At 40.8% G+C, this 11,059-nt stretch overlaps 1 protein-coding gene across 1 annotated transcript in view; it reads left to right on the forward strand.

Moving 5' to 3' along the window:
* DMBT1 (deleted in malignant brain tumors 1) overlaps positions 1 to 931 on the forward strand; it is a 31,786-nt gene extending 30,855 nt beyond the window's left edge. Inside the window, exon 29 of the mRNA XM_058421564.1 lies at positions 619 to 931. Coding sequence (XP_058277547.1) covers positions 619 to 931 — 313 coding nt within the window. The remainder of the gene's footprint in view (positions 1 to 618) is intronic.
* Positions 932 to 11,059: the final 10,128 nt, after the last annotated feature.

The raw sequence follows: 11,059 nt of genomic DNA on the forward strand, positions 1-11,059 counted from the left end.
TTTATTTTAAATAATACAGATAACCTGAATGGGGTTAGAACTCACTGAAAACAGACTGTCAAATGTGGCCTTTGATTTTTTTTTTTTTTTTAATTTTTACAGTATGAGCCTGGAAATAAGGATTTGTATTTAGACCTTACTATCACTTCATTTCACTTTACTCCATCTTTGTCCTGCGAGCAAAATTCAAAGCAGTGGGAGAAAAGTAGACAAGACAGTGAAAACTGGCAATAGGAACTGTTATCCTAGGAGTTAAATATTTTAGTAAAACCAGGTCAAGCATTAGAATAATTTTTATGCCTTGTATAACATTGACGTTACTGGCAGTCTGTTTTTCCCTCTTCACCATTCTAAGTGTCCTTCTCTTGGAAAAAGAAGATTTGCCAATACTCCATCTGCTTCTTTAAAAAAATCTATATTTTTAAAGTCCATTCTCTGCTATGATAGTTACATTTTTATCCCACTGCTTTCCTAGTACGTGACTACAATATAATTCAGTTTTAATCTGAATTTTGCAGGAATTTATAACACTAAATTGAATCATTTGAATTTTAATTTTGCAGGAACATGCATGTGCACATCCATGAAGACTAATTCCCTTTTTGTGCTCCCTTCTAGGTGTCCTAGAGATTATTCCTATGCCACGTACTACTCCCCTTCCAGCCACTTTGCTCGATTCAAATTTAATGCCTTTGAGTTCATGAGCCGGCACCCGTCAGTGTACCTCAAGTGCCAGATGCTGGTCTGCAGGCTCGGGGACTACTCATCCCACTGCTACAGGGGCTGCAGCTCCAGGGCCAAGAGAGACACCAGTTCTGCTGAGGAAGTAGTGGATGTGGTGGTCGGACCCCTTCAGCTCCGAGAAGGGGATGCTCCAAGTGGGACCACCGAGAAAGCCGAAAAGATTCCTGTCACATTTCCTCTAGAATGACCAGCGGGCTTCGGGAAAAGCCATAGCTCTGTCGCCTCTCACTGAAACCTGCTTTTGCCAACTTGGCCATAAAAGGAAGAGATCGACACCTTCTGCAAGCTTCTGCTTTCACCTGCATTTTTAAAAAGTGTAACTTCTCTGGCTGTCCCAAAGGAGAGCTGCCTGTAATCCATCTTAGTGCTATAACTCCGTGAATTGTGCTAATTAGCTCCGATCTGATTGTGAATTTGATGGCACTTGGGTGTATGGTTTGTGGGTGGACTTATCTGGGCTACTTTAATGGTAGGACACGATAATCTTAAAGGTCTTTTCTAACCTAAATGATCCCATGACTCCATGACAGCCAGCTGGGAGCAAAGTCTCAGATTTCTTGAGAAATATTTCATTCCCTCTGTTGTCTTCTGCTTATGCAGTTTACTTAGTTGAGTTGTCATCCCTGCTAGTATGAAGCCTGTGCAAATAGTTGAAAGCAATGAATCTGTGAGTTGGCTAATCTGACTTTGATCTGGGAGCCATCCCTTTAGCACTGGAGCTCTTTGTGCCTTGATCTTCAATATACTGAGATCAAACCCCAGTAAGTTTAACTCATAGGGCTGGGCTCTTCTAGCAACCAGAACTGTGTCTAGACAATATTCTAATTATTTTGACTTTTGCTTTTAGTGCTGTATTTCTCATTGAAACAATGATGGATCTATGCTTATTTAAAAAATCCAGAGATTTCCAAGCTAAAATTAATCTGTTCTGTGAGCAGCATAATTTATAACTGGAGGAAGGAATGTTTACAAAGCAATAAATCCATTTTGTCTCTCAAATTAATGTCTCTGTGCTTAATATACAAATGTTTTACTGGGTTGAAGAGTGTGGTCTGTTTGATTAAAAATTCCAAGTGATGGTCTGAGCCCCTGCTTCTGAAACACTACACAAGGAACTTCTAAATATCTTAATATAAAATTTATCTTAATATAAAATTTATCTTAATACAAAATTTATCTTAATATAAATATTTAAATATCTTCCCCCTGCTGCTGACAATTCCCTCACACCAGTGGTTGGTGCTGTCACCCTCCTGGCACTTGTTTCTGTTCTTGATGTTTTTCCTGACACTTGTTTCTGCTCTTGATGGTTTCCCTGAAAGACTGGTACAGAAGAAGCTGCTTTCACATGGGATAATGTCAGAGCAAAGGTCAGCATCACTCACTGGATGAATGCAGGGCAAACCTTACATATCAAGACCCACCAAAATGCTTCACTGATGACAATTTCACATGTGCAATTTGTGGGAAGCTCTGATATATTTATCTATAATAAATTCTGCTGCAATGCCTTAGAACGGCTTTGCAATCCTAGCACCTCTTAAGGGATTAAGAAATAATTCCAACTTTCATGCCACAAGTTGTTTGGTGCTGGAGTGAAAATGTGAATGAGGCATCAAGAAATATTTCAAGGATTATTGAAAGGAAGGAGGCTTTAATTTGGTGAGAATGGATCATCTCTGGAAAGGAAATGTAAAAATTGATCTTACCACTGGGTTTGTGGCTTTACAATATTCTAATTATTTTGAGCATTGATTAATATATTTTCCATTAACTTTTAACTTTTCTAGATTGAACAAATCCAAATTCAAAATACGCTGAGCTGTTAAAGACATTGCAATCTTTAAGGCTGAAACACACAATCTATTCTAAAGTCTTGTTATATTAATCAGTAACCTTCCCATTAACATACATCCCGAACCAGGCAAAAAGCACAAATGTCATCCCAGAGATTGAATCTCAGCCAGGAGAAGATTCAACTCTCACCCAAATGTCAGCCAAGCGGTGAAAGATATTTCATATCTGCTTTCCAGAAGGAGGAATTCTGTCGGATTTTTATTGCTTTTGGTTGCTGATCACAAAACTATTTAATTTTTTTCCCCTCCATGATTGTATGCTTTGTGGTTGTGAGGAGTTTGGCTTCTCAGGAGTTACCCAGCCTTTCAGAATGTCTTGTGCACATTCATAAATCAGACTGAAATATGCTGGAAATGCAAACAGCCAAATGCCACATAAACATCTATCACTGGTGCATGAAAACATGAAAAGCAAGACCTGGGATTTTTTGCCTTTCATGTCCTAGTTAAAAAACACAAAGAATTAGAGGCAAAATGTAAGCTAAAATTGTTTATTTGGCCTTTTGTTTTGGTTTTTTTGTTTGGTTTGTAGGGGATCAGTGTTATGCCAGTCTCACAGTGAAGGCTGGTGCCGGTGAACACAAGGGTGTCAAGAACCAGGAGCATGTGAAGGACACTTCCCTTGCTCTTTTTAAATGACTTTTCTGGGAGCTGCTTATTTTTGTCACCTCCTCTGCCCTCAGACAAGACACACCAACCATCACTTGGCAGCTTTCTTCCTTCAAATCACTGTCTGACTTTGGTCTTAGGTTATTTCATTTCCTCCTGGTGTGTCTGTCACAACTCAACCATCCAGCATGTGCTTGTTCACTCAGCAGTATGCACTCAACTGATCATCTCAGCACCAATAATAAATATTTCATTTGCAGCACCGTGAAAAAATCCCTTGGAAGTGTCAGCCCAATGATTGAATTACACCCTTGCAGTGGTTCTGGCCGGGGTAGGTAATTTTCTTCTTAGCAGCTGGCACCGTGCCCTGATAGAATTTAGGATGAGAATAATATCGAGAACAGGGATGGTTCTGAGCAACTCTCACACTCAGTCAAGGATTTAACAGCTCCTCGTGCTGCTATGCCAGTGAGGAGGCTGGGGGGCTCAAAACATTTTATTTTATTTTATTTTATTTTATTTTATTTTATTTTATTTTATTTTATTTTATTTTGCCCCAGTTCCCATCCTGCTGGGAAGGGGGAATGAGCAAACAGCTGAAGGTGGTCAGAGCTCTGACAAAACTGCACAACTCTGAGAAACTCTCCTGAAGGTTTCTTTAATTGGAAGAGAGGGATCAAAAGCAATTTGATTTAAAGTACATATATATATATTTAGTAAATCATTGCATGGGGTCTATGGGTTGTTGACTTTATGCTGTTCCCAGTGCTACCAAGCCACCTATTTGGCCAGAACTGGGGTTAAATCAAAGCTCAGAAACGAAGTCCTTGTTTGCTTGTTTGTTTGCTGGATTTCCTGTTCTGTTTATCCTTCTATTCTAATTTTGGAGTATGAAGCAGATAATTCAACTCTGTAGTCCTCCTTCCCAGGAACCTGCCACCAAAATATTTATAACTGGATATAAATAAACATTGTTTTGTTCCTGCATCTCATAGCCAGCAAGTAACAAATCCTCATGCAGATCGATATTTCAAAAAGCTAATTAGTGTTTGCAGGGTATGGGTGAGAAACACCATTTTTTTTGTTTTCATTACTTTCTCCCCACGCTATCCCATGGAACCCCACGGATATCCATTGACATCAAGCTGAATTCAGCAGCTGAGCAGAACCTTCTGCTCCCACTTCTGCCTTAGGGGTCCTTTAATGCCCAAGCCCCACTGCCTGCACCAAATTCCAATTATATAACTAAAAGAATATACCCCGGAGATTGTTTCACTCAACTGATAATTTTATTTTCCTAGTTAACTCCATCAGACTCACCAAGTCACAACCAAGCTTTTTTGACAGGATTGCACTAGAATCTCCCCACTGTATTTTTAAAATTTTTGGCTGTTTTTATCTAGACAGCAAAAACTAAGGGGACAAATTGACACAGGAGCTTGTGAATATTAGGAGATCTCTCTCAGACTCATGACACAAGAAGTCTATTTTAATGAAACCTCTCCTGGCTGAGGAAACTGGACCCGTCTGCATCACTGGAGTGAGAGCTGTTTCCATTTCCGAGAGCACTTGGAGCACTTCCTTTGCCCTGAATCACCTGGTACCCATCCAACCAATTTTTTCCTTTTTTTTTTTTTTAAATTAAATAAGTGGATTAGTCACAGGGTGTAATATAGATATTAATTGTACTGCTGCTGTTCTAAGGAATCTGCCAAGTCTGAACAACTGTCACTTTTTTTCCTGTATTTTTCTCAGTTTTCAGGAACCATCGTTTCAGAGAGGTGGAGTCTCTATTTCCTCCTAGTGACTGACTGGTGATGTTGAGGTGTTCTGGAAGCATCTGGCATTAGTTCCCATCTTCTACTGCTAAGCCTGGATTCAAGTAGGGCTTTTATGCATGAGAGAGGATGAAAACTGAGTTGTGTTCACATGAGGGCTCTGTGCCTCCATGCAAAGGTGTGTCTTTCCCAGCCTCAGTGATTCCATGATTGTTTGGCAAATCCAGACCTTCTGTCCCAAATGTTGGATCTTGATATCTCCAATTTAGGCTCAGAAATCCAAAGGTGTAGCCCTGACACAGCTACTACGAGCCAGAGTGTTATAAGTCCCTACTATTTAATATAATATTAAAATATTATATTAAATTTATAACTTAATATAATTATTGAATTAATATAATGTAATTTAATAATTAAATTTAAATTTAAAATATTAAATTAAAATTTAAAAATATTTTAAAATGCTTTAAAATATTTTTAAATGTTTTTAAATAAGCTTAAAAATATTAGCAAGATGGCATCAGTGGAGATGTTTGAGAAGCAAAAAATGTTTTAATTAGGATGAAAATAACAAACTATACAGAACAAAGGAAAAAGCCCTGCCAGGCACAAGGAGGATCCTTGCACCTGCTAAAACACCCCAAAAATACCAGGAGGGCCTTTGTGCTCTCCTTTAAGTATGTAAGGACTGGGGTGGGATTCTTGGCATCCTGCCCAGTAGAAATAGCAACAGATTTGGGGGTACAGCTCCAAAGATCCAACTGGGCACCTCTGTGCTGGCACATGGCCAAATAAGGTAAGAAAAGCATCGAAGTCTTTGGGTTTTTACCTTATACATGAGACAAAGAGTGAAACCCAGATCCTTCCCTAATATGGAAACCCCTGCTACTGTGGGTGTCTTGAGTTCAATGAAAGATGTATTCTATTCCCATCTGTTGAAACCGGTTGGGGAGATGTTTCTTTCTTTATCTCTTCTATAACCCATTCCTCATGGCTCCAGGGAGGAGGGGGCAGGTGTCTTCTGTCTTCTGGGCAGCTGTTAAACCAGGTGTGGCAGTGTTCTTTGTCTCTTCCACACCCATCCTCCCTGCAGGGATCTCTGCTGTTCATGGGCCATCGAGGCTCACTGCAGGCCTGATACAATTCCGTCATCCATTGGGAGATGCTCCACCCAGGGGAGGAGCCCAGCATTCCCAGCTGGATAAAATCTGGGATTTGTACACCAGCACAGCCTGTTTGCACTGGATTCCCAGAGGAAGATCGTACCCATCTCACTGCCACTGGACCTTTCTACAGGATCATCTCTGCTCCAACAGAACCACATTTGTCACCACAGGAGGATTTAACTGGATTGCTACTAACACCCTGACCAACAGGGTTGGTGGTTGGTTCTGACTCTGTCAGTGGGGTTTTTTTGTTGTTGTTTTTTTTCTTTTTGTTAATTTGACTTTTTTTTTTTTTTTTTTTTTTTTTTTTTTTTTTTTTTTTTTTTTTGTACAACAACGTTTTTAATTTTCCTAGTAAAGAACTGTTACTCCTATTCCCATATCTTTGTCTGAAAGCTCCTTAATTTCAAAATGATAACAATTCAGAGGGAGGGGGTTTACGTTCTCCATTCCAAGGGAAGCTCCAGCTTTTCCCTGGCAGACACCTGTCCTTCCAAACTAAGACACTCCACCATTGTGAGGTGCATTCCTACATGGCCCCAGCTGCAGGAGGGTGGCCAGAACCTGCTGCTTCAGTTTCCCTTCGAGGTTCAGGGCAACGCTGGTTTGAGAGCAGCACTCTAAGCACACAGAGTAAACACTTGATCTGAGCCTTGCCAGCGTGAGACAAGCCCTCTTTGTTCCAGAAGTTCACTGGATTTCGCTAAGGAATGCATTGTTGGGGAGGACAAGAGGGCTGCTCCCTGCCAGCACCGCAAGGATTCACCCGGGCGTCACATGAGGTGCTGCCCAAAGGCAGCAGTATGACAGCTGGGGTGACAAAAATCAAGCTGGAAATTAACTGTTTGAAACACAGGCGAGAATCTGGGCAGGCTTGAGGGGTTCCTGGCACTGTATTTTGGGAAAAAAATAGCATTTTATTTACTGCAGATAAGGCAGTTGAGTGCCCTGGTAATGTTTTCTCCCTGGTTCCTCTTGGGCTGCCCTGGGATATCCAAAGGGAGGGGTTAACCACTGGTCCCACAGAAGAGAAGGGCTTCAAACAATTACCAAAGTACTCAAAAAATGACACTACTAGAAAGGAACTCCTGCAAAAAAAAGTTACTAGAACATTATAGAAGTTAAAAGTATCTCCACTCTGTGAAATTACATTGGCTATTGCTGCTCTTTCAGTTTCTTGCCCTTCAGCAACATTTCCTCTGTAGTATCAAACCCTATCAGATCAAATGCTCTGGCTTTACTTTGATTTGCCTTGGATTTTCATTTTAGTGACCACATTGTTTCATTTATACAACCTTGTTACTACCAACACTATATAAATTCATATTTTCCCTTATAGTCATTAAAAAAAAGCATTTCAAGATTGGTCTGACTTCTGTTGTAGACCTGCGTAATAGTCCTGAAACAAGGTGCATTTATCTGGATCTTATTGTTTCAACAATATCTTCAGCACCATGTGCAATACCTCATTTCCTTGCTAGATGTAGTTGTTACTGCAGTGATTCAAACTCCACCTAGAAGTGACTGATTCTTTTGTTCACAGCTGGCACAGGATCTGAAGGAAGAGGCAAACTTCTTACATTTGTGTAATTGCATTTAATACCCTGCTCTGATGTTTCAGAACAGAATATGTACAGAGCAAAACGCTGGAGGTATTCAGTGCTCCTACAGACATGACCCAGAACAACCTGCTTCAAGCAGCATAAATCACCTTGCATAAATCTCTGATTCTGTCTTTCCATGAAATGCCCGGGTTCAGGGAAATTATCTTTTCTCCTTCAAATAAATGTCAGTGAGGGTGGTGAATGGGCGGAACCGGTGCTAAGGGCAGGCTGAAACATTTTTCAAAAGAGCCTGAGGAACATTTGTGATGGTTTCTGGAACAAAAGTGATACAGCACCTGTCTGCAACCAGCAGGTTTGTGGACGTGCTGCATCACCTTCAGGAGATGTGATTTTTGCTCACAGCCCGGGAAAAATCATCATGGATGAGGTGCAGTGCAGGAGGAATGAGGAACACCAGTGGGAGTGTTCTCACAAGCGGTGGCATGGAGAGAAGTGTGGCAGTCACTATGATGCCAGCACCACTTGCTTCTGTACAAGGCAATAACTTTGCTTGCTCAAGAGGAGCCACAGTGAGTTTTTAATTTTGTCAGATTGAAAAGTGCTCCCCTGAACTACAAAACACCTTTCTCAACAGCATTATGCCTCTCTTAATTCCCACATTGTAACCACATCTCTGTCCTATGCAGCGTTTCTCTCTTCTTTCTCTATGTTTAATCCATATTTGACATGGCAAACTTCCTTCCCACTAAGATTCAAAATCTTTTAGAGCATTTTAAGCAGTGTCACTCAGAGTCCATCCTGTTACATTACTATCACTATTACTACCTGTAACTTCTTTTAACCAACTTTATTTGCTCACTACCAAGGCTTGGGAGGAGCAACAAAATCAATCCTGAGGCACATTCTGCCCTCACAGAACCAACAAACTTTCACACAGGAGACTTTTCCTGAACTTAAGGTCTTAATCCCACATATCTCACCTTGACAAAGCTTTTATTGAACACCTGAGGATCATTTATTTGAGCGAGGTAACCAGGATAAACCAAATGCAAAGGTTTAGAGGTAGAAGTCTTTTGCAGCTTAGGGACAGGAAGCAAGAAAAAGGAACCAGACCTGTGTCAGATCCCTCTGAAAAATGAGCCACGACCTTCTGGCCCTTCTAGGTCCTTACCCAAATTTAATCTTGACAACTTTTTTAATATCTGCCTGATGGTAAAAAAAAAAGTCCAAAGTCTTGTTCACTGATTTTTCAAGTTGTTAGCAAGGATGGGCAGCTCTTAATTAATTATCCAGTTGTTGGACACTTTGTGAAACGAAACAGGTTTTACAAAAAAGGTGAAGTGTTATCATAGAATCATAAAATATCTTGATTTGGAAACAATCCATGATGTTTGAGTCCAGCTCCCTGCTCCTCACAGGACTACCTACAATTAACCCACTTAACTTATAGTGTTGTCCAGGCACTTCTAGTAGGTTTGGTGCTGTAACCAGAGGAGCTGTTCCAGTGTCCAACCTCCCTCTGGGTGAAGAACCTCTTCTAAAAATACTGTAGAATATGGTTAATATGGTTGTATAGAAACTGTAATTGCTAAAATGTATATTTTGTCTATTTCCTCCTCTGATAGCTTCTATGGGAACTGAAATACCTGGCATTTTCAATTTCATATTTATCCAACCATTTCTATCTCGAAAAAATTCCCCACCATAAAAAACTTGCTCTTTCAATTATTACAGATTTGCACTTTATTTAGATTCTTCAGTAGCTTATGCATGAAGAAAAACTTAAAATACAATGTATTTTGACCACAATGAAAGGAGTAATTCTGATTGACATGAGTTTTCATGAGGCTAACCATAGATTTTTAGTATTTAAGGAAATTTAATATATGAAACTTAAATATAAATCTGATTTCCCACAGGACTGAGAAAAACCACTTCACTGGATCAGATTTTTAGAAGTTTCAAGTCTTAAAAAAGGAAAGGTGTTGCATAAAACAGCATTTTTAATATTTTCCGTTAATCTGGATTTATCTCACACAAAAAACTGCCTAAGAGAATTTTTGCACTTCCTAATGAAACTCAATGGCCCTTAAGTGATACTAAAATGCAAGGAGAAAAGAAAATGCAGGTATAAGGAAGTCATGGTGACATTGTGTTGCTTTGGCTTGATTAACCTCATGTCTTGGTCACCCTTGTCTCAATGAGTTGAACCTTGATTTTGCCCTATTAATTTAAATACTTCATTGTAAATATTTCAGTAAATACCCACTATCATTTGTCTAACACAGGTAATTTATTTCATTAAGACTAATTTCATAGCCACTATTCAGCTGGGAATAAATCACTTTAATTTGGCAGCCTACAGGGTCCTATCCTCTTCTCTGCACTTCAACTGAGCCACACTGCACACTTCATGTGTCTCACTGCACTGATTTTACCACCAAAATTTAGATTAAATTTAAAGGCAACAGTAGTGACAGCTCAGTCCCAAGGCCACTCCCGCGTTTGTGATGACAAATGTTCAAAGGGAGCTGGTGGCACTCTGCGTGACCCTGCCCATACTGCTGAGGTCAAAGGGATTTGCTGGCAGCTGAGAAAAGCTCTCCGCTAAGACCATTGTCCACAGGAGAGTGGGAGGCAGGAAAAGCTGCGGGAATGCAGCACACGCCAAGACAAGCAAGGTGTGTTGACACAAAGCCTTAGCTGGGTAACAGGATGAAATGGCCTCTCCTGCCCTGCGTGGGGCCAAGGTCACTGACACCCCTCGATTCTGGCACAGCCTTCACCTCTGAGAAAGATTTCCCCTCACTGGGGCTGGATGTGGCATCCTTATCCCAAGGGAATTCTCCTCTGGCGGTGGGAAGCTGGACCCAGCACTCAATACTCAGTTTTGTCCAAAGACAGTGGCTTCATACGTAAATTTCTCACTTTACAATAAATTCACCCGAAATACCGGCACTCACAGGTTGTGTTATTGAGGATGTGATTTACCTCAGCTGAGATTTGCCTTTTCTCTAATCATTCCTCAAAAGCACCTTTCACTTCAGAACTTATTGGACTTTGGTGGAAAGGCTGCCAGAGAGAGACAACGTGTTCTGTTCCAGCCCTGGTGTGGCCAGCAGGAGCAGGGCAGTGACCATCCACCGCTGAGGCACCTCAGATCTTGGCATCAGCTTTGGGGCCCTCAGGATAACAAAGACATTGAGGGGCTGGAGCGTGGCCAGGGAAGGGAGCAGAGCTGGGGAAGGGGCTGCTACAGAACTGAGTTTGGCACTGGGAACATCTCCACTGAGCCAAGACACTGGATGCGACCCGCCCCAGATTGTTGGGAATGCAATGGG

This window comes from Hirundo rustica, chromosome 8, assembly GCF_015227805.2.
Source record: "Hirundo rustica isolate bHirRus1 chromosome 8, bHirRus1.pri.v3, whole genome shotgun sequence".
NCBI lineage: Eukaryota > Metazoa > Chordata > Aves > Passeriformes > Hirundinidae > Hirundo > Hirundo rustica.